At 39.4% G+C, this 24,397-nt stretch overlaps 3 protein-coding genes across 4 annotated transcripts in view; all 3 read left to right on the plus strand.

Annotated features, from left to right (window-relative positions):
- The first annotated feature begins 868 nt into the window (after nt 1-868).
- On the plus strand, nt 869-12,199 carry LOC121639407 (placenta-specific gene 8 protein-like). The gene is made up of 4 exons (XM_041984616.1): nt 869-951; nt 6,684-6,878; nt 8,735-8,880; nt 12,056-12,199. The coding sequence occupies exons 2-4, from the start codon at nt 6,689-6,691 to the stop codon at nt 12,194-12,196; spliced, it is 477 nt and encodes a 158-aa protein (XP_041840550.1). The 5' UTR covers nt 869-951; nt 6,684-6,688; the 3' UTR covers nt 12,197-12,199.
- Nucleotides 922-24,397, plus strand: part of LOC121639406 (cornifelin homolog B-like) — a 31,504-nt gene continuing 8,028 nt past the window's right edge. Inside the window, exons 1-2 of one of the 2 annotated variants that reach the window (XM_041984615.1) lie at nt 922-951; nt 22,153-22,474. In XM_041984615.1, the coding sequence (XP_041840549.1) occupies nt 22,204-22,474 (271 nt within the window). In that variant the 5' untranslated portion in view covers nt 922-951; nt 22,153-22,203. Of the gene's footprint in view, nt 952-15,518; nt 15,618-22,152; nt 22,475-24,397 lie in introns of those variants that run through there. The other variant, XM_041984614.1, reaches the window with a different exon arrangement.
- Nucleotides 15,601-24,397, plus strand: part of LOC121639404 (placenta-specific gene 8 protein-like) — a 63,553-nt gene continuing 54,756 nt past the window's right edge. Inside the window, exon 1 of the mRNA XM_041984611.1 lies at nt 15,601-15,617. The gene's annotated coding sequence lies outside the window, so the exon portion shown is untranslated. The remainder of the gene's footprint in view (nt 15,618-24,397) is intronic.

Below are 24,397 nucleotides of genomic sequence, written 5' to 3' on the forward strand. Positions count from 1 at the left end.
TAAGAGGCCTCCTATTTTTCATCCAACTGTTTATGATGTGTAATAATCCCCACTGCCTCTTAGGGTCGCCACTGCAGCGTTACTTTTTATCCTTACTCCTCTGTCTTCCCCTGCAATCTGCAGGTGCTACCATGGGATTATTTGTCATTCTTCATTTAGTATGAAAGAGAGCATGCTCTCAAGATGAATAAATATAATTATCTGTCTTGATTTAAACTTGCTTGACTCTCAGAGGCCCTCCTCTGCCTCAGGGCCCCAAGCATCTACCTGGTTTTTCTGGTGGCAAGCAACGCTTCTGAGTACAATTCAGTTATTATTTTCTAATTTTATGCACTTAACAATTTGCCTGTGTTGACACACGGATGTACCTTTACTGTCTCACTACTGGTGGTGGTCGGCTTGTTGTACTAATAAGTGTGCTCAAGTGCTCTTTATCTTATAAATAATCAATTGCAATGCTTATTTCATGGGAAAAATCATGAACCTGAGCCTGTGGCGTCCACCTCAAGACAAGCCACCACAAGACAGTCAGAAGATGGAATGAGCTCTAATTTAATGAGGGTAGTCAGTATCACATTGGCATTAGAGAGCCATGAAAAATGGCTATGCATATACATAAAAGTAAATGTGTGTATTTGAGTTTCAGTTGGTGTAAATTGTTTTTTTCTTCTTCTAAAAACAACATTTAAAAACCCTTGATTTAATGCTAAAGCCTGAAATGATCAAAATTTCAACTGAACTATTGATGCAATAGTCACTTTAGAAGTCCCGCTGTTAAACAGTTGGTTACTTACAGTGGATTTATATGACAGGTTTCGCCCCCACTGAGTGATAAGTAAACGTTTATGTGGAGGGAGACTTGGGGAGTTGGACTTGCAAGAAAGAGAAACCAAAGTCTCACAGCTCACTCACAGGTTCATTATCTTCTTGCTCTCTGAACTTTTTAAAAAGGTAAGTAAATTTTTGTATTTTTGTCCGACTAAAATAATGGAGAACAGTTTGTAGCATTATAATAAATTAAAACAAGGCTAGAGAACCTGTTAATAATTAAACAATGACCTCGTGTATACGCATCAAAAAAACAACTTGTAGGGCTTTTGCCACGGACATTTTCGACCTGCCGTGACAATGTGCTTAACTTATGCAAACTCTTGTTATTTGAAGAACTGAAACGCCTCGTTGAAATATGTTACAGTAAAATTTCGGAAGTCAAAGGGACTTCACTCATTTGAGCACTTTTGATTTAACCTCATTTCCACCAGAGATATGATCTCTTAATAAAATTCAACAACCTACATGTAAAGTAAACTGATCAGTTTTCTCTGTTAATGTCACGTGAAGACGTTAACACACATCAATGAGCACTGGTTGCAAAGCACATGCACATTTACACATGCCATGATGCAAAGTTTCAGATGATCATATTAATTAAGAAGAAAACACACTTGATAAAAATTCCTAAATGTATGATCTTTCATTGTTTCCAGCCTAGTATTAGACTGTAGAGTCTCTAAATTATAATTATTATGTACATGTTAAACAGTGCGATGTTACATCTAATGTATGATGATGTATAAGGAGACATCTAATTTCAGATCAAATATCCAATGTTTTTTTTTTTTTTAACATTACATTTGAAGGAAAGAAAACGAAAAAACTCAGAGTTCCGTTTATCTCTTCACATGCTCCTGATGCTTTCCCTTCTTTCTCCTTCATGTGACTGCTCATCCTCTTTCCCTTTTCTCTTCACTTTTTTTTGTCAATCTCCTTTCGGAAATCCGAAGCAACCTCACCCAGGAGGACACAGTTCACCACCCTCCCCTTTGGCAGTCTCAGAGTCCTAAAAACTTGGACCAGCAGACTTAAAAGATTCAGCTTTCCTGGCTATCAGTGGTTGTCAAATAGGGTACTATAAGGGCTGATTAACACCAATAATTTCCTGAATTGATTTTATTCAACCGGAGCTAGCAATAGGAAACAGAAATGCTGTGTAGCCAGAATGAAAGTCATATTCTGGGCTCGCCCATGTTTACCTCCTGGCCCTATCTGAGGACGGCATGTCTGAGACGCTTAGTTTTCACTTTTTGGTAAATGTGTTGGCTGGAAGTCAGAGAGTTTATCTAATGATGGAGCCTCCATCATCTCTGAACCTCCTCCTGAGGCTGCAACACTTTACTGATGTGCAGCATTCCTTCTTTTTACATTAACTTTGATATCGGACCATTTTTTTTCTTCATTTAGACTTTTATAGTATGATGTGATGTTTAGTGGCTTGCAGCAGTTTTGGCTGTTTTTGTTTGTATGTTTGGTTTTTATTCCCGTTGGTTACAACCCACAGCAGTCTGTGTATTTGTTGTAATAAATCATAAACAACACTGGAAAGCTCCTTGTTTAGACAACGCAGCATTGTCAATGGAAGATAAATCTTCAAATAAAATATCAAATCAAATAAAAATGCATAATTCATTTAAAGGTTTAAATATGTGCTGGTCTTATCATTGTGTGTTTTTCACAGTCTATCACGCTGTGACAGTGACAGCAGAAGAATAAAGAACGTTAGTTCTCTTCTGAATAATGGCTCCACATCAGCGAATAAAACTAGTTTTGGTTGTATGCCATCTTTCAGTATGAAAGCTACTAAATCCTTTGTACATGAGGTCCAAACTCTTTGCTAATTGTCAGCTATCTAGCTAACACTAAAACCACAAATCTCTCTCCACGAATATTGTGACTGATATAAAAACTAACTTAAATAGCCCATCTGAATCAGCATGCAGCCATTTACAAGTCATTTGCATTGTGTATTTACCTGGAAATAACTCACAGACAATAAAGTTTGACATTTCGAAATGTTTTTCTTAGGTAAAGACTAATTACCAAACAACATGTTGTAAATATGGATCAATAAGAGTTTGAAAAGAATACTAGGAATACTGGGAAAATAAAAGAAAAGGAGAAATAATCATTAACATTTCACAAGTAATTGAGTTTATAGGTGTGTAATACTTAAAGAATTGCACACTGACAACTAAAAGCTGTGGTCCTCATGCCGAACTGAATATGTTTAAACAGCAAAAATGTCAGTCACAAAAGATGTATTTAGTTTTTTTATTTCTCATCTGTATAATTTAACATTCAGTGAACTGGTCACGTTGAGCTGTAAGACCAACCAAAGTCATACATGACTTTAAATGACACAATAACATTTAATTTGAATGTTTCTTTATATAAACATTAACGCCACTAGTGCCCCACTTCAACACTTCTCTTCTGCAACTCACATGAAACTGAAACAAAGCATTTCAAGCGGCAATAGACATGTTTGTGCTGTGACTTCCATGCAGAAGTTGTGCTGATCTGCTGTTATGGTTCAGAGATAATCTTTTATAGAAAGTGACAATACTGAAACATCTTTAAGATTAGCAATTGGTAGAATTAAATACTGGTATTAATTGTAGAATGAAGTAATCATGACATCCCTAAATATGACGCTTTTGAAAGTGCAGGTTAGCATCAGAAACACACCTGTTTTCCCTGTTGTTCTTGCGTTTAAATTAAGACTCCCCTGTCTCTGTCCACATGGCCTGTAGCACTACATTTGCTGTCTTTGGAGCATCCGCCGCCCTCCAATCCTTCTTTCATATAATGGCATGATCCTAAATCAAATCAAATCGAACTTTATTTATAAAGCACCTTTCATGTCACAGGCAACACAAAGTGTTTTACATGATTAAAAACATTTATGCATATTAAAAACAAAACAAAGTGGAAATACATACTAATAGAAACACTCACCAAAATATTTCACACAGTCACGCGCACACACACACACACACACACACACACACACACACACACACACACGCACACACCAAGCAGCCCCCCCCTCCCCATTCTTATTTTTGTCTTGAACTGAATGTTATTATAAAATACTAAAAGTGATAAGCATCTGGCCTGATGCTGCTGTGAGGAAACAATATCAGTGTCATGGGGATCCATCCACACCAGGGGTCAGTCCACCCATGTCCAACAGCGGCAACCACCCCATCAGGACAGACTGGGGCCCACACCACAGCCAAAAGGCTGCAGTGCAGGGCCTCAGGCCCCCAGACCAAGCAGGCAAAACCCTCGGCGTGGAGGATCCCCACGAGGAAAACACTGGAGTTACAATTAAAATTAAACAACCTTAAGAAACAATAAGAACAGCTAAGAATGAATCAATAAATAAGTAAATGAATAAATAAATAAGTAGTACAGTTGAGTAAAATGAAAATAAAATAACGTAAAATAAAATAATGTAAAATAAATTAGGATGAAATCAAATTTAGTTAAAAGCCAAGCTAAAAAGGTAGGTCTTGAGCCTCTTTTTAAAATCATCAACGTTCTCAGCAGCCCTGAGGCCCTCTGGCAGACTGTTCCACAGACGAGGGCTGTAACAATGGAAAGAGGCCTCGCCGTATGTCTTGGTCCTCACCCTTGCAACAACTAAAAGGCCAGTACCAGAGGACCTCAGGGTCCGCGAGGGTTCATGACTTAAAAGAAGGTCAGATAAATAAGATGGCCCAAGACCATTAAGACATTTATAAACTACTAAAAGAACCTTAAAATCAATCCTGAAATGCATGGGGAGCCAATGCAGCGATTTTAAAACTGGTGTGATGTGTTCCCGTCCTCTGGTCCTCGTCAGAACACATGTTGCTGAGTTCTGAAGTAGCTGTAGGTTTAAGATGTACTTTTTAGGAAGACCAGAAAGCAGGGCATTACAGTAATCTAATTTACTTGAATAAAGGCATGCATCAGCATTTCCGTGCTGGCAAGGGAGAGAAATGGACGGACTCTGGCGATATTTTTAAGATGATAAAATCCAGTTTATGTTATATTTCTGATGTGTGTAATAAAATCCAGCTCAGAGTCGAAAAGAACACCCAGATTTCTCACGCACTGAGAGGGATTAAAAGTATGTAGTTTTGATAAAATGATCTCTGTCTTGCCCTCAGGACCGATAATTAAAACTTCAGTTTTGTCCTGATTGAGCTGTAAGAAGTTCTCTGCCATCCATGACTTAATATCTAAAAGACGGTTTAAAAGAACATTGACTGGCTTCAGGTCATCAGGAGACACGGCGATGTAAAGCTGCATATCATCAGCATAGCGATGAAAATTAATGCCGTGTCTCCTGATGACATCTCCAAGTGATAACATGTACAAATTAAAATGTATTGGGCCCAAAATTGATCCTTGGGGAACCCCACACTTGATTTTATGGATCCTTGAGGAGCATGCATACTTACAAAGAATTGCTGATCTGTGAGATAGTAGTAAAACCATTTAAGAACAGTACCTGAGAGGCCCACCAGACTTCTGAGTCTGTCTAATAAAATCTGGTGATCGGCTGTATCGAAGGCGGCACTAAGATCCAGTAAAACCAGGACAGAAAGTTTCTGTGAGCCTAAATTAAGTCTAAGGTCATTAACAATTTTTAAAAGGGCCGTCTCGGTGCAGTGGTTTGTCCTAAAACCAGACTGATATTCTTCTAAAATCTTGTGTTTATTCAAAAACTAATGCAATTGAATAAAAACACGTCTTTCTGTCATTTTACTTAAAAATGGTAAGTTGGATACAGGTCGGTAGTTATCAGGACTGTTTGGATCTAAATTACTCTTCTTCAGAAGGGGCCTCACCACCACCGTTGTAAAGGCAGCAGGGAAGACGCCCATGTGGAGAGAGTAATTTACTATGTTTAAAAGCTCAGGCTTAAAGAAATTATAAAATGTTTTAAAAGTGATGTGGGAATTGGGTCTAAAAGGCAGGTTGTTGGGTTTAGTTGGGAGAAAACTCGACCAGGCATTTTCGCATCAACCAGGACAAAACTCTCCAGTGTTTCCTCAGATAAAGATAATGCCTTAGATCTGTTAAAATCAACATGTAGTTGAGATAAAAGACTGGATTTAATAACATTGATCTTACTTCTGAAGTGGTCTGCAAAGTCCTCAAATGCAGCCTCTGATGCAGGCATGGAGGACTTGTTAAAATCTGTTAGTCTAGTCTGACCGTGCATGTAATTGGCTGCATGTTGTGTCCATCATTAAGAAGTCCTGCCCCTGCCTTCATGGACTGACTAGTCGAGGCTGAAGATTTGCCTTTTTGTGCCGACTTGTTCACAAATGACACATTACTAATTCTTAAAGGAGTAAATACATATAACTTCATATAAAAACACATTTTGAGAGCAATGCTTAACATGAACCCATTTAGGGACATCGTTATCTTTGGTACATAAATGCCTCGTTTGATGGTTTATTTCACATGTTCCAACCTTTACAAGTCCTGCTCACTGAAAAACCACATAACCAAAAGATGTCAACACCAACAATGACTATAGCTACTATATGACCTACTTAAAATGGCGTATGACCATACACAATTAAAATATGCATTTTAGCACACATGAGCTGTCTAGGTCTGAATGAAAAGATGAATACATATATTGTAACTTGATATGGTGGTTAGCATCGCGTCCTCATGTTTGTCTTTCTGTGTTGGCCCTGTGATGGACTGGTGATCTGTCCAGGGTGTAGCCTTGCCTGCTAATTGCTTTGATAAGCTCCAGCTTCCCAGCAACCAGATAATAAATGATTGAATGAACCTGATATGAAAAAATGAGCCATTCTGCTTTTCCACAGTTGCCATGTCTGCCCCATATGCTCCGTATGCTCCGTCTGCTCCGGCTGCTCCGTATGCTCCGTCTGCTCCGTATGCTCCGTATGCTCCCAACATGCCTGTCCATCAGTCAGTCCAGATGGTGTCAGTCACCTCCGGTCAAAGTCCTGGAACATGGAGCACCGGCCTCTGCGACTGCTGCTCTGATATGGGCACCTGTAAGTTAACCAGCACAGGCAAAAAAAAAGTATATGTTTTTGCATGCTTTTTGTTTGATCATAAAGAAGATATGCCACTTCATAGATACTGGATGTTGAGACATTTAGAGTTCAAAAGACTGTAACTTGGAAGTGATTAGATATAAAGGCATACAGTAAATGAAAAAAATGTCTGAACCTGAGGTTATGACGGGAGTAAATTTACTCGTCAGTTGACTAAGAATTGGCAAATAGCCAAGAGCATAAACAGAGCATAACATCCATCAGTTGATTATTAGTTCAGTTTCAGGATCCAACATTGTTTGAGCTCAGTTAGGTGTTTGAATGTGATCTTAATTATACTTAAGGCTGTGAGGAGATTTAAAATAGTTGGTGACATTCAAAAAAACTCTTAAAAACAGTGGCTAAAGAAATTTGGTGTCCAAATACTGTTGTGACAGAGTTCTCCAGCACCTTGCCAGCACGTTTCAACCAACGAGTGAACACACACCCTAATACCCTTAAGAGAAGGGACTCCTCTACACTCAGTAAAAAACCTGAGATCAGAGTGGAGATACTGCAGTAATGGCAGTTCCATGGAAGACATAAAAACATGCAGATAAATACTCTGCTGCATGCTCATTGTTTGTACTGAGCAGGTAGAATACAGTGGGTTATTTGGGCTTCTCCACTGAAGACAAAGTTATGTTGTGGTCATCAGAAGAAAGAACCAACTTCATTTTAGGGCTGGGTGATTTATTGGCCTAGAACTGATATCCCGATATTTTTTCTCTTTATCCCGATACACGATATACATCCTGATGTTTTGAAATCTCCTCTAAAACACTGTGAATATTGAATTCAACATTATGAAGCATAAAAAATACCTGTTGGTTTTAAGTAAACTCAGCAAAATTAATCTTTATTGGAATTTTCCCCTTCAACAAACTTTTTATTTTGTACTATGGAGCTGCACTGAAACATCTAATAAAACCCAGAGTTTTCCCGACTGTAATATTAGAGGGGTGCTCCAACGTCCCAACAACTCCCACCAACCCTAGAAGATTAGGTTTATTTTATTTTCTATAAATACTCAATATCTGATATATTTGTTTATTTAATTATTTTATATTAAAGTGTTATTATTTAGGTTATTTTAATTTTGTAAGAGATCACAACAAAAGTAATCTAAGACCCTCTTTCCTCTAGAAGAGGTTTATATTTAGTCATTTTATTATAAAATCTAAACAGCCTGGTTTTATTTATCTTATGTTGACATGTAATTGTAATGGAATAACAATTGAAATAGTTGCATCACCTGTAAAAAATGGCAAAAATATCTGGTTTAAGATTAGCTCTTATTTCGTAATAAGAGCAGCGGGAGGAGGAGAAGCAGGTGGAGGAGTTTCCTGCTCTGGTCTACAAAGAACTTCATGTCCATCAGGAAACACGAACAATTAGTCTCCTCGTCATTGTCGTCATTTATTACTGGTTAAAATAGACGTCTTGCATTCAGCTTCCATCTCTTAATGATCGTAGACTAGCTAGCTAGCTGCATGCTTCTTTCATGTCCCCCCTGAAACAACGTGCATGCGCACAGGTAAGTTTTCTGGATGGGCGGGGCAGTGGGCTGTGAGTGAGAGAAGCTAAACTACAAAGAAAATCACTTAGAGACGCTTCAAACGCTGTCGTGTCATTTGTACTCTGTGTCCACCAAATAGATATTTTATATATCACATGTAAAACTTATCAGAATACATCGAGTATATCTGATATATCTTATGTATATTTTATACAATGTAGACAAAAAAGAGAAGAAGGTTGCAGCCTCTTTCATTTTGAACCCTCAAGCTGAATAATCTTCTTGTGCCCACCAGGCTGCTGTGGTTATTGGTGTTTCCCCTGCATGCAGTGTGAGACAGCCAGTAAACATGGCTGGTGCTGTGGTATGCCCCTCCTGGATTGCTGCTGTGTGGTGTCCTGCTTACTCCGCTCCTCCATCAGAGAGCGCTACGACATCCCCGTAAGTCCAGAAAATGCATGGGAGTTGGGACACATGTTAAAATGTCTTTGAATCTGTGTATTGATCCAAAGTCAAATCCCAGGATTTCACATTGAATGTGTTGACTTAAGTGTGTTTAAGTCCGAGTGACCCTTCTAAGATGCATCTAATGCAATCTATTTTTCAGACAACCTGAGTCTTTCTGAAATTCTGAAATCATTAAAATATTAGCTGAGTAGATCATTTAAAATAAATGATTTCACTTTTGGCACTTTAAAATAATAGACTGGACAAGAATTAGATTAATCCAAAATGCAGAAGCAGTGTTTGAAAAGCCAAATACATTTCCATAATTTATTTATCTTGTAAAACCTTTAACAGCAATAACTTAACGTTATTTTCTGGGTGATGTTATCAATCTCTTTTATCAATGTGGATGAATTTTAGCCTCACTCTTCTTTACAATTTTGCTTCAGTTTACATTGAAGGTTGTTGATGCGCATTTAGGTTACATCTTCTACCTCAACGTTTCACAAAGTTGAGGTCTGGACTTTGACTCGGTCACTGCAGCACCTTGACTTCTTTTGTTTCAGCCATTCTGTTGTACATTTGTTGATGTAGATAGATAGATTAGCTTTATTATTCCCCCAAGCCTGCTTGCCACCAAACATTACACACATTCAGACACAAACACAGAAACTGTAAAAAAGGAGCTTAACAATAAGCTCAAGGAAAATAAAGATACTAAAAACATGGACAAAAATGACAAATGTTCAATGCGGCATGGTTCAGTGGGTAGGGTGGTCGTCTTGTAGCCTGAGGGTTGTCGGTTCGATCCTCAGCCTGTTGAGCTCATGTCGAGGTGTCACTGAGCAAGACACCAAGTCACACACAGATGGCGGAAGCTGCCATGCAAGGTGCTAAACATGGGTGGTGGTTAGCGCCTTGCATGGCAGCTTCCACCATCAGTGTGTGAATGTGTGTGTGAATGTGATGTATAATGTAAAGTGCTTTAGGTATCATTCCAGGTACAGAAAGCGGTATATAAATACTGACCATTTACCATAAAAATCTGACAGCTGCAAGTAGAAGTAGTTCAGCTGAGCACTGAGGAATAACAAGACATTCAGTAAAAGAGCTTTTAAGACTATTAACAACGTTGTGTAGAGGATGGCTTTCTAGAAATAAAATAGTTCTTAATTTAGAACTGATTTTCTTACCCAGTATGACGTCCAGAGAATCAGGGGTGATACCAATCACAGCCCCAACTTTTTTAATCCACTCATTAATCTTTGTGGTTGACTGAGTTTGTGGCAGAAAATAACACAAAAACTGACTTTGTTGTTGGCACTCAAATGTTCGTAAAAGTCCTCTGTAGGATTTGTTCGTAGCTAAGAGCAAATCCAAGATAAAAAGATTTTCATTAACACCATGATCTTCGTAAAAAGGTAAGAACGCTTGGTGCCCATTGTTACAGAAATATGGTGGTTTGTTCAGATGCAGCTTTTAAAAAACAAGGTTTGCGCCTGACAAGCTAAACTTGCTCAGTCTTTTTATAAATATACTGTTTTGAACGTTAATAATCTGAGTCTGAGATGTAACTGTGTTTTTTTTCTGCCATTTCTCTGAACATTGTATGGGAAATGGCCTTATTACCCTTCACAGATTGATGAGCTGCAAAAATTACTTCTCCAAAATCATTGCTGATGTCTTTCCTCCTTGGCATCATGTTATCACACACCTAGATGTTATGTTTTGCTGTTCATCTGAGATTTTATCAACCTAAATTTAAGATCTGGCGAGAACCAGATGGCATTTTATTTTGTTCTGATAGCTATGAAAACTCCTGACTAGCTTCTTACTTTTTACATAACTGTATGTAATTGCAACAAGTAATCTGTATTTCCACAAAGTGTAGTTCCTCTACTTAGATGCAAATGTTGTAGTTCTAGTTCTCTATAGGCTGATTATGCCAGTGTAAACATGGGAAAGATTGAATGTATAAATTCCATATGGAAATGTTTTAGCCTTTTATCTGTTTTTCACATGGGAGCAGCAACAGCAGATTCAATACTGTGTGCTCAGTCGATGTAGACCTCACACAGTGAATCTACCAGCTGTCCTCATCACAGGTTAAAACTATTTTAAAAAGAGAGGAAAAAATTATTCAGTCTAATTTCTTCATGTCTGTGAGTTGTTTCTGTCAGTTTTAGAACCAGCATGTGAGATGTTATGGGTGGTAGAGATACGCTTCACTCAGAATCCTTAGAGAAGATAAGACCCAAGTGTTGTGTACATGCCAAGCTGGAACCAGTTAAAACCTGTGTACTGCCGTCATTTTACACAAGAATGGATGCAGATTAAGTACTTTCACATTGCACTCGAGAGACATGTGTTAGTGGGTGTTATCAGGTTTTGGTGAAGATATATATGTGTAGGAGCCATTATTTCTCTTTATTGTTTGGTCCAGGTTTATTGTGGTGGTGGTGTTTGTTTACGTTTGGAATGGCACAGGTGACCTATATTCCCCTCCACTATTGGTGGTGGTGTGAAGGGGAAATGCATATAGGCATGGAGGTGACAGTGCACAGGGTGCTTGGGTAACAGGAGGTCGCACGGTTTTTATCGCTTCTAAACGCCTTTATGTCTAGATGCTTCTTACCGTTTTTCCACCACCACTCGCTATACCTCCATCCTTTTCATAACCTCAGGGCCATCTATTCATCCTGTAGCCATACCGCCGTCCTGGACTTCAAGCCATTGTTTTCATTCATTCAATAAATGGGAACACACCCGAACTTACCTTTCAGTCTGGACATTGGTTTAATGAAGCACGCTATCACCAGGATCCCCCGCACCCAAAGCGACTAAAGAGGATAGGACCAGATAGTCGCTACAATATGTATATGTTTTTAATCCTGATTGTGTGAAGCTTGGGGTGGAGTGTGACCATTTGGACTCCTTTATAAACTCACTTCCATGTTCAACAGTTTTACATATAGGCAGCTGGATTTTTTTTATTTTTGTCTAAAGGAGTTTGTATTTAATATTTATGTTAATATAGTGTTATGGTTTTGTCATAGGAAATTGAGGGGAAAATGTTCTTTTATTCTTTCAATTTAATAGTAGCAGCAGTGACTGACTACTGGACTTATCCCATCTTCCTTTCTCCTCTTTCTCCTCTCCCCCCCTGCAGGGCTCATGCTGTGATGACTGCTGTACACTCTGTTGGTGCTACGTATGTGCCTGGTGCCAGATGAATCGCGAGGTGAAGATCAGGGCCAGACATCAGCCGTCGATCACGTCAGTGGTCACCACACAGGTTGTCAGGGCATAAGATGCAAATGTCGTGGTCATATGTTAACAACATACAACATGTTTAACAAGTGGATCATTTCTGTTTGGATTTTTGTAGTTATTAGGTGATAGACAAAACATTTTGTTTCAAACATATATCTCAATAAGCATCAGAGGGACTATTAGACTTCTGCTTTCCAGTTTGTAATATCAGTATTTTTATAAATTTTGGCTTTCTGTTGGCGCGTTAGATTCACTGTTGAAGCCAGATGCTGCTTTAGTTTTGTGAGGATATTCACATGCTGAAGATGGTAATGTCAGGTTAATGTTTTCTAACCTTTGATTCATTTCGGCAATAAAATTTTTTATGTCACAAGATTATTGTTACTTTAACCTGATTGTTTCCACTTGAACCGAGTGTAATCTACCATTTTATGATTCGTTATCTCAGTAGGCCATTCCATGCCTTTTAGAGACGTCATAAGACGTCATATATGCTTGTTGCATATTTATTTATTAAAATCTCATGAATGAGTGTTGCTTTCTTTTTGATGCATCTTTATCACAAACATAAGTTTTCTCATTTGATACCAGAAGAAAAACCAAAGAAGCAAACCAAAAAAAAACAAACAAACAAACAAACAAACAAAATAAAAAAACAGTTACAAATAAGACAGGCCTGTTTACCACTGTGTTTAATAATTTCTTTTAAAAACTTTATAGTTTTATAGATTTTATATAGATTAGTTTGAAGCTTCATGAGCAATTAAATATGAGTATTTTAATAGGGTTTAATGTAACGTTTACTTTAAGATTGTAACTTCTTATAAAATGTTAAAAGTTTAACTTTTGAGAAAAATGGGTCTTTGAGTTTGACGCTGATTTAGTAGTTGCAGTTTCCAGACAATTTCATCCTGGAAACTTTTTGTCTGGGGTCTGGAGGACCTGCTGCTCCAGAAATACAGTTGCGGTTTTACAATCATCCAGTAGATGGCACTGTTGCAAAAACAAACAAACTAACAACAAAAACAAACAAAACAAACAAACAAACAAAAACAGCAGGGGTCTAGACTATCGGAACAATGTTCACGACACTTCCGTGTCATTGGTCGACACAGACTCGAGCAGACAGGCTCAAGCTCAACGTCATTATCTCTAATACAAAACTTAAGCATTTTAAAGGGTTTACAACTTTTCAAACAAAGCTGAATGTCCCTGTGATTTTTCCAGCCATTACTACACATTGTTTTGAAGAACCACTGAATTACTTTACCAATGTCTGAAAACAAGATATTAACCTATAATCTAATAATGCAAAATTAAGCTTTCCTGATATCTTAATCTGTGCATTTATGTTTCTGCCTCTCATTTTTCCAAATGACTTGTTCATGTATATTTTTATAGATCCTTCCTGCCTTAATCAGTTAATAAAGAAGAATGTTCTGCTTACAAATCTACAACCCATCAACTCATTTTCTTGTGTGCTGCTGCCACCTCCTGCTCAGGTGTGTCCATGTCTTCCTGTTTGTATGATGGTGCTACCAGAGGCCTGTGCTACAAAGCAGGATCAACATTCCCGGATTGATTTACCCAGACGTTTGCAATCCCAATAAGTGTTACTACGCAGCTGATTACCAACCCAGGTTTTCCAGTCTTGATCTGTGCGAACTCACATAAACCTGCACATGGAGAAAACCTGCACAGTAGCCTACTTTACCATAGAGGAGCAGACAATTATTAAAATAACTATAGAATTTAAACATGGTGGAGGTAGCATGTTAAAACACATGGTTGCTTATAAAAAACACAATTATACTGTAGTGACTTCCACAGTCACTAGTGAGGCAAAAGGATGGGTTCTGTCTATTTGTGTGATGCGTCGTCCATGTCCACAAAGAAAACGCTCTTCAACCTGATGCGGAGGAATCGGTATCCAGCAAAGAAGCAACCTCAATGTGAATGGCTCTGATGGCGAGGCAGGTAAATATAACACCGTACCTCTTCATGAGGCTCCTCCTCAGTAGGCCACTCACTCACGGACCGTAGAAGATACTGAGGCCCTGACAGCCACATAGCCTCCTTCATAAAGGTGTCCACTTTCACCCCTCTTGAGGCTATATCTCCTGGAGTTCTAGCAGTGTCCACATATCTCCATTGTGCCGAAGATGAAACCTTTACAATCTGTGAGACACAGTTTGCCACGAAGAGCTTAAACCGTGAAATCTCATTCCTGATGTATTTAAGTACAGAAACATTGTCTTTCCAAAACACAGATTTCAGAAGTTCCATTTGCAGCTCCTTCCTGCAGAGCAGATCAACTCGGCTGGCCATGGTTGCGGCAATGAGTTCCATTCTGGGGATGGTTACAGATTTGAGAGGAGCAACACGAGCCTTTCCATTTACAAATGCACAATGTAGCTTTGAGCAGGTGTTTTCAGACAGCAAATAGGTCCCTGTTCCATACCCATCTTCACTGGCATCACAGAAATGATGCAGCTGGGCTCTTGTGACTTCTCCAAATCCTGCAGGTTTCAGGCATCTACTGACTTCAAGCCTGTCCAGCAAATGAAGCTACTGCAGTCATTTTAGCCATCTTTTGGAGAAGGGCTGTTTTTATTTCCAGCCTCCTCACAGGTAGCCATCAGAAGGACAGACTGAGCTGCTCTGAGCTGAATATGTTGTGGATTATCTGCACTACTAATTAATGCTTTGGTCTCCTCTACAGTCTTACTGTTTTTATATCTTTCTTTTGTCATTGCCAGACAGAAAACGTCTCATTTTTATAAACCCACTCTCTCCTGGAGGTGGAGATGGGGTCCCTTCAGGGTCACTGCAAACTCTCCACATTGTCGCTGCTCAGTCTTGATTCAAAGTGGGAGTGACCCTAAGAGGCCTCCTATTTTTCATCCAACTGTTTATGATGTGTAATAATCCCCACTGCCTCTTAGGGTCGCCACTGCAGCGTTACTTTTTATCCTTATTCCTCTGTCTTCCCCTGCAATCTGCAGGTGCTACCATGGGATTATTTGTCTTTTTCATTTAGTATGAATAAGAGCATGCTGTCAAGATGAAAAAACTATAATTAAAATTTATTTTAAAATGACCTCAAGGACATTTCATGTAGCAGAAATAATCAGTTGGTGTAAATTTTTGTTTTTCTCTCTCTAAAAACATAAATAAAAACCCTTGATTTAATGCTAAAGCCTGAACTGATCCAAATTTCAACTAAAATATTGATGCAATTGTCACTTTAGAAGTCCTGCTGTTAAACAGTTGGTTACTTACAGTGTGTGTGTGTGTGTGTGTGTGTGTGTGTGTGTGTGTGTGTGTGTGTGTGTGTGTGTGTGTGTGTGTATGTGTGTGTGTGTGGGGGTTGGACTTGTAAGAAAATGGTGAAACAGACTTCTCTCACTGCTCACTCACACTTCATCATCTTCCTGCTCTCTGAACTTTTTAAAAAGGTAAGTAAAATTTTGCATTAGGGCCACTGAAGAAATAAAAAATTAAATTCTGAGATTAAAGTCGGAATTCTGACTTTCTTTTCCTCAGAATTCTGATGTTTTTCTCAGAATTCTATTTATTTTTTCTTCAGTGGCCCTAATACTTTTCTGTACCATTATTTTAGTCTGACTAATACAGAAGAGTATTAGGGCCACTGAAGAAATAAAAAATACAATTCTGACTTTTTTTCCTGAGAATTCTGAGATTAAAGTCATTAACAAGTTAATGATTAATTTATCACCTGCGTGATGACAATCTTTGTTATAAACATCTATGATTTTAAAGCTTGTAAATGTTCAAGATACAGTGAAAGCAGAATCATAAAGAAAACTATTAAAACACGGTTAGAGAACCTGTTAATTAAACAATGACCTCGTGTATACACACAAAAAAACCACTTGGAGGGCTTTAGCCACGGACATTTTTGACCTGCCTTGACAATGTGCTTATGCAACCTTCTGCAACTCACATGAAACTGAAACAAAGCATTTAAAGTGGCAACACACATGTTCGTGCTGTGACTTCCATGCAGAAGTTGTGCTGATCTGCTGTTATGGTTCAGAGATAATCTTTTATAGAAAGTGACAATACTGAAACATCTTTAAGATTAGTTATTGGTAGAATTAAATACTGGTATTAATTGTAGAATGAAGTAATCATGACATCCCTAAATATGACACTTTTGAAAGTGGCTTCGAGGCTGAAGATTTGGCTTTTTGTGCCGATTTGTTAACAAATGACACATTACTAATACTTAAATGAGTAAATACACATAACTGCATATAAAAACACACATTTTGAGAGTAATGCTTAACATGAACCCATTTAGGGACATCGTTATCTTTGGTACATACATGCCTCGTTTGATGGTTTATTTCATATGTTCCAACCTTTACAAGTCCTGCTCACTGAAAAACCACATAACCAAAAGATGTCAACACCAACAATGACTATAGCTACTATATGACCTACTTAAAAAGGCGTATGACCATACACAATTAAAATATGCATTTTAGCACACATGACCTGTCTAGGTCTGAATGGAAAGATGAATACATATATTGTAAATATTGTGAATAAGGTTTGATGACAATCTGTCCGTGTTTGCATTCCGTTTTAAAACGTTTTAATACGTTTTACGGTGTTTTTACGGTGTTTTATGCTGGTTTTACCTATCCGAGATAACTTTTATAGCGTTTTAACTTTCTGCTGACTATGTACGTCTTTAATCCAGTCTATCGCGCGCTGATTGCCTACCCAGTTGGTCGGTTTGCTAGCTTGCTAGCCCGTTTGTTTTAGCTGACATGCACACTGAGGAACAAATCTACCGCCTGAAATGAAATAAAACTATTGCCGACTTAAAGGAAGACATCAAACGACTTTCAGATGAACTCAGACAGAAAGACACCCTTCTCTCACAAGTCATGGACATCGCCTTTAAACAATCACAGCATATTACCTCCGTCTCCGCACTCCAGGACACTGTTGTATGGGACCCTCTTTCTTGTCCCCGACCTTTATCCTGCTCTACCACTAGAAACCAACCCTCCTGGGCTGAAGTTGTAGTCCATGGGAAAAGAAAGAGCTGAGAAGGTTTAAGCCTTTCCAACCGCTTCACCGTCTTGACGGATGAAGCCTCGGCTCGTCCTGCCGTTCCTGTGTCAAAGATCCTGAGCCCTCCATCCCAGACCGACGGCACCCAGGCTCCAGTGGCCGACACGCTGGACCCGTCCCCACCACAATGGGCCAGTGGTGTCCGGACAACTCAGACCGGAGGACAGAGGCAGCTAGACCCAGCTCGGGCAGCGGCTTCCTCCTCTCGCCGTAGACTGGAAAAGGAGGCTGTCATCAGGCGCTCTGGAGGGTTCTCTCGCTTCAATACAGCGGGAAGCCGTCCTGTGAGCTCCGCTAACACCGCAGTCGCTGGCCCTTCACTGCAACGATCCCCTGCTCTGCCCTGCAACTTCGCCACTGGCACCGGCCTCGGGAGCCCTGATCAAGACGCCACAGCCCCAGCCATCCAGCAGCCACCTTTTCCACCTTCTTCGCCTCCACTGTCTGGGTCTTCGGACTCGTCATGGCATCTCTCCCCTCTGCCACGGCCCCTGTTCTCACCCACAACACTGCTAATGGGCGACTCCAGAATACGGTACTGTAGATTTTTTAATGCTTCCCCTTGTAGTTTTCCCGGAGCCACTGTGCACACTTTGCTGGATAAACTACCGGGGCTACTGCGGGCAGCACCCCAACTATCAACAGGGTGATTATCCACGTAGGGCCTAATGATACTATATGCCAAGAGTCTGACTTTAAGAACCTCTTTGAGATTTTATCAGCCTGTGGCAAGTCTGTTTTTATCTCTGGTCAGATTCCCACGCTGGGTCATGGGGTGGGCCGTTTTAGCAGGATTTTATCGCTCCACTCATGGCTCCAGCACACCTCTTCTGCTCATAACTTTGGTTTTATTGACAACTTTAGTCTCTTCTGGACTCGCTCAGCCTTCTTCAGGGCAGATGGTCTCCACCTAAATCCTCTAGAGAACCGGTTCTTAACTTACAACATCATCCATGCTGTTCAGACTCATAATCAAAACTGACTGGTAACCCCCTCGGCTCCCACTTCACCTCCTCCCCCCTCATCGGTACCCCTGCAATCCAGTTCCCCATGCAGCACCCTTCAACACAGTATCGCTGTCATTTCCAACTTGCGCCCTTACAGGCAGTTCATCCCCAGAGAATCTTCTCCTCCTTGCCTTATCACTGTTCCTCTCTGTCCCTCGTCATCCTCTGCTTTGTGCTCCACTCCAATAAATTTTGGACTTTTAAATATTAGATCCATGATCAATAAAACATTCATTTGCCACGATTTTATTACTAGCAATCACCTGGACTTTTTGATTTTAACAGAAACTTGGCTAAATCAAGGAGACTGCACACCACTCATTGAAGCAACCCCCCCTGACTACTCATTCCTTCATCAACCAAGACTGTCTGGAAAAAGGGGGGGTTGCTGCCATTTTTAAGAACAACTTTAAATGTACTCCTGGTACTTACAACCGTTTTAGCTCATTTGAGCATCTGTGCTTTATCATATCATGTAAAGAGCCTGTGTTTGTTTTAGTTATTTATAGACCCCCGAAACCTAATAATGCTTTTATTCAAGAATTCTCTGACTTGCTGTCCCAGTGTATGGCCCTTTACAACAAAGTGTTGATTCTTGGTGATTTTAATATTCACGTCTGTTGCCCTTTGCAATCTTTTACCTCTGATTTCATTGAAATTATTGACTCTTTTAATTTAATGCAAGCAGTTCACTTTCCCACTCACTCCAAGGGCCATACACTGGACTTGGTTTTATCCTCTGGTCTCAGCCCGGGAAATTTCTCTACTAAGGATATCTGTGTGTCTGATCACAAAGCTGTTTTATTTAATGTCATTTTATCTCATAAATCTATTTCCCAGGGTTTACCTTTCCGATCTCGTGTTTTTAACTCATCCTGTGCCTCTAGGTTTTCTCAACTTTTTACCTCAGCCTCCTCGACTGCTCTTAATACAGATTTTAGCCTGGAAGAGCTAAAAGTCTCAAACTCCATTTTAAATATTGTTGCTCCTTTTAAAGAAAGAAAGCCTAACTTAATTTCCCAACCTTGGCTCAATGAACACACCCAATTGTTGAAAGGGATTTGTAGGCAAAATGAGAGAAGATGGAAAAAGTCCAGGCTAAATGTATTTTATATCACTTGGAAAGAAAGTCTTAAATCCTATCAACAAGCAGTCAAAGAAGCGAGGACAGCTTTTAATTCTAACATTATTACACAAAATCAATCCAATCCTAGAGTTTTATTTAAGTGTTACGGACTCCACTTATTGCTGTCACCTGTGGCTCCTCTGGCATGCAAACACCAGCTGCGGATCCAAGCTTCTGAGTGGCTAAGCCTGGCACACCTTCGTCTCCTCCCCTTGGGTTGGTCAAGCCTCAACCAATCATGCTGCACCCTGCCCGCCACCCGGAAATAAAAGACTGCCATGGAAATCAGTTCAGGGGAGAAGCTGTTTGGCACGAATGGTTTCTCCCCCTCCGTTTTGTGGTTTAGAGATGGTTTAGTGTTTGGGATTGTGTGGTCTGTTGGTGGTGTAGTCGAGATAATTGTAGTAGTGATTAGAGTGTGATTTTGGGCAGGTTTTCGTCCTGACTGTGTGCTTCCTGACTAGGGTTTTTTTGGATCCTCAGCCTTAGAGGCTGCTCTTTAAGTTTCCCCCTTACTTGTACTGGAGTTGTACATTTTTGTGTTATTATAAAGTGTTGGCTAGAATAGGACAAAGTATATTTGGGTTTAGATTACCCACTTTCTTTAGTTTATTGGAACTACTGCGTTTTCTTTTGTTTATATTACCTGCGAAAGGCAACTAGGACTCTGATTTAAGCCCATTCTTGTTGTTGTGTGGAGGGCTTCCTTTTTTTTTTTACGTTTTGTTTGTTATTTTCAGCAGTTCTGCTAACCCCAACACCGTTTGAGACGTGTTACCTAGTACTTTTGTTTTGGCTTCGTTCATGACAGTAAAGTCCACCCATGTGTTGCGCCCTTCTTTCCCTAGACGTGGGACGTAACATTAAGGTTTTAGACTCAATCAGCAACCCTAAGCCCTGTCATTTTAATGATGCTTCCACAGAAATGTGAGAACTGTTTTTAAATCACTTTGTTAAAAAGTCTAATGACATAAGAAATCAAATAACTGCTCCGAGTCACACCATCACCATAAGTAGAGAATTTCCCGAGTGTTTTAATCATTTTACTTTTTAGAGAAAGTTGTTTCTAATCAGATTTTAGGTTTTATAAGTGAAAATGACATCTTTGAGAAACAAACACAGCACTGAAACAGCTCTCCTCAAAGTCTCTAATGACATTCTTTTAGCCTCAGATAGACGAGAGAGCATCATTTTAATTCTTTTAGATTCGAGTGCTGCATTTGACACTGTTGATCATGCTATTTTAATCAATCGTCTTAAAACCTGGGTTGGCATCACAGACACTGCACTTGATTGGTTTTACTCTTATCTTTTAGATAGAACCTTTGCGGTCACCATAGGTAATTATACTTCCTCCTCTGCCCACATTGCCTGTGGTGTACCGCAGGGCTCTATTTTAGGTCCCATTCTGTTTTCACTTTATATGCCCCCTCTAGGACACGTTATAGCCCGACATAACGTGTCCTTCCACTATTATGCGGATGACACACAGATTTACCTTCAGCTGAGACCAGGGGACACTGGAAGCCTAGCTGCTGTGTTAGAGTGTTTCAACGATGTGAACAGTTGGATGGCACAAAACTTTCTTCAGCTCAACAGTTCTAAATCTGAAATTATCTTAATCAACCCTCCTCACTCCACCGCCCATATTGTAGACAGTCTTGGTCCTCTTTCCACTAACATCACACCATCTGCCAGAAACCTATATTTGATTCCAGTTTTAATTTTCACCTTCACATTAATAAAGTCATCCAGTCCTGTTTCCTTCACCTGGCACAATCAGTAAAATCAAACCTGTGCTCTCCCGACCTGATCTAGAAAAAGTCATCAATGCACTCATCTTCTCCAGACTTGATTACTGCAACTCCCTCCTCTCCGGTCTCGAAAATAAATCCTTCTCTCGCCTCCAACTTGTTCAAAACGCAGCAGCTAGGCTTCTCATTGGTGGCAATATAAGACAACATATTACCCCTGTTTTAGCCTCGCTGCACTGGCTCCCTGTGCGTTTTAGGGTTGATTTTAAGGTTTTACTGATTACTTTTGAAGCTCGTTTAGGGTGGCACCCAGCTACATTACGGACTTACTGACACCCTACGATCCTCCACGCAGCCTTAGATCCTCAGGCAGGTCTCTTTTGGCTGTTCCGGGGCCGAAACTTAAGACCAAAGGTGACCGAGCTTTTTCTGTCCGGGCCCCTCGACTCTGGAATGGCCTGCCTGAGGAGATAAGGCTGGCACCATCAGTATCATCTTTTAAATCACTTCTTAAAATGCACTTTTATCAATTGGCCTATTTATAATATTATAATATTTTATTTTCATGCTGTACTCTTGTATGTGTCTTGTAATTGTTTTCTTTGCTGTGTGATGTTCAGCACTTTGTAAACTCTGTTTTTAAAAGTGCTATACAAATAAAGATTTATTATTATTATTATTATTATGAACCTATTTAGGGACATCATTATCTTTGGTACATACATGCCTCGTTTGATGGTTTATTTCATAAGTTCCAACCTTTACAAGTCCTGCTCACTGAAAAACCACATAACCAAAAGATGTTAACACTAACAATGACTATAGCTACTATATGACCTACTTAAAATGGCGTATGACCATACACAATTAAAATATGCATTTTAGCACACACTACCTGTCTAGGTCTGAATGGATAGATGAATATATATATTGTAACTTGATATGATGGTTAGCATCGTGTCCTCATGTTTGTCTCTCTGTGTTGGTCCTGCAGTGGGCTGGTGATCTGTCCAGGGTGTAGCCTGCCTTTCGCCTGCTAATTACCATGATAAGCTCCAGTTCCACAGTTGTCACGTCTGCTCCATCTGCTCCATCTGCTCCATCTGCTCCGTATGCTCCGTATGCTCCATATGCTCCGTATGCTCCGGCTGCTCCGTATGCTCCGGCTGCTCCGTATGCTCCGGCTGCTCCGTATGCTCCATATCCTCCGAGCATGCCTGTCCATCAGTCAGTCCAGATGGTGTCAGTCACCACCAGTCAAGGTCCTGGAAGATGGAGCACCGGCCTCTGCGACTGCTGCTCTGATATGGGCACCTGTAAGTGAAGCACCTCAGGAAAAAAAAAAGTATATGTTTTTGCATGCTTTTTATTTGATCATAGAGAAGATATGCCACTTCAAGATACTGGATGTTGAGACATTTAGAGTTCAAAAGAATGTAACTTGTAAGTGGTTAGAGATAAAGGCATACAGTAAATGAAAAAAAATGTTTGAATTTGAGATTATGACGGGAGTAAATTTACTCGTCTCTTGACTAAGAATTGGCAAATAGCCAAGAGCATAAACATAGCATAACATCCATCAGTTGATTATTAGTTCAATGTCAGGATCCAACATCATTTGAGCTCAGTTAGGTGTTTGAATGTGATCTTAATTATAATTAAGAATGTGGGGAGATTTAAAATAGTTGGTAACATTCAAAAAACTCTTAAAAACAGTGGCTAAAATGGAAATTTGGTGTCCAAATATTGTCACAGAGTTCTCCAACACCTTGCCAGCACGTTTCAACCAAAGAGTGAACACACACCCTAATACCCTTAAGAGGAGGGTCTCCTCTACACTCAGTTAAAAACCTGAGATCAGAGTGGAGATACTGCAGTAATGGCAGCTCCATGGAAGACATAAAAACATGCAGATAAATACTCTGCTGCATGCTCATTGTTTGTACTGAGCAGGTAGAATACAGTGGGTTATTTGGGCTTCTCCACTGAAGACAAAGTTATATTGTGGTCATCAGAAGAAAGAACCAACTTCATTTTAGGGCTGGGAGATTTATTGGCCTAAAACTGATATCCCGATATTTTTTCTCTTTATCCCGATACACGATATACATCCTGATGTTTTGAAATCTCCTCTAAAACACTGTGAGTATTGAATTCAATGTTATGGTGCATAAAAAGACAATAGTTGGATTTAAGTAACAAACAAACAAACTTTTTATTTTGTACTATGGAGCTGCACTGAAGCATTTAATAAAAATCCAGTTTCCCCGAGCGTGCTCCAACGTCCCAACAACTGCCACCAACCCTAGAAGATTAGGTTTATTTTATTTTCTATAAATACTCAATATCTGATATATTTGTTCATTCAATTATTTTATATTAAAGTGTTATTATTTAGGTTATTTTAATTTTGTAAGAGATCACAACAGAAGTAATCTAAGATCCTCTTTCCTCTAGAAAAGGTTTATATTTAGTCATTTTATTATAAAAATTAAACAGCCTGGTTTTATTTATCTTATGTTGACATGTAATTACATTATGTCTATAGATGCTAGACAGCATGCGCACACAGATGAGCTTCACTCACATCAGCAGAGAGCACGTTGGAAATAGTTGCATCACCTGCAACACAGGCAAAAATATCTGGTTTAAGATTAGCTCTTATTTTGTAATAAGAGCAGCGGGAGGCAGAGAAGCAGGTGGAGGAGTTTCCTGCTCTGGTCTACTAAGAACCTCATGTCCATCAGGAAATTCGAACAATCAGTCTCCCCTCATTGTTGTCATTTATTTATTTATTTATTTTTAACCTGTCCTGTCCAGCATCAGGAGTGAGGCTTCTCTTGATAATCTGATTAATAAATTTATTTAGTTACTTTGAATCATGGAATCAATGTAATCTTGCTGGACCTGACCAGAGAGGACAGAAAAAGATGGAAAATCACAAAAAGATGCAAAAGGGAAAGAAGAAAGGAGACAAAAACATCACAGACAGAAGGAAATGACCCTTCAATCCACACCATCACCAGACAACAAACTGTTACACTTGTACATGAACACACCAGAAAATTTCCTACAACTTTTACAAAAAACAAAAACAAACACACAAAATAAACAAAAAAACAAAAACAAAAACAGAGCTGCTAGTCATTAAGAGTTTTTAAATAATAACCAAATCAAAAAGACATATCATGAAAATAGCATAACAGCGACCAGATACTAACTCACAGGAAAAATGATGA

This window comes from Melanotaenia boesemani, chromosome 5, assembly GCF_017639745.1.
Source record: "Melanotaenia boesemani isolate fMelBoe1 chromosome 5, fMelBoe1.pri, whole genome shotgun sequence".
NCBI classification, from domain to species: Eukaryota; Metazoa; Chordata; class Actinopteri; order Atheriniformes; family Melanotaeniidae; genus Melanotaenia; species Melanotaenia boesemani.

Bases quoted from the DNA above. Each gene is read 5' to 3' on its own strand.
- LOC121639407 (XM_041984616.1), top strand. From the start codon at position 6,689: ATGTCTGCCCCATATGCTCCGTATGCTCCGTCTGCTCCGGCTGCTCCG. The intron at 6,879-8,734 runs GTAAGTTAACCA...TGTGCCCACCAG, and splicing joins CTGCTCTGATATGGGCACCT to GCTGCTGTGGTTATTGGTGT. The intron at 8,881-12,055 runs GTAAGTCCAGAA...CCCCCCCTGCAG, and splicing joins GAGAGCGCTACGACATCCCC to GGCTCATGCTGTGATGACTG.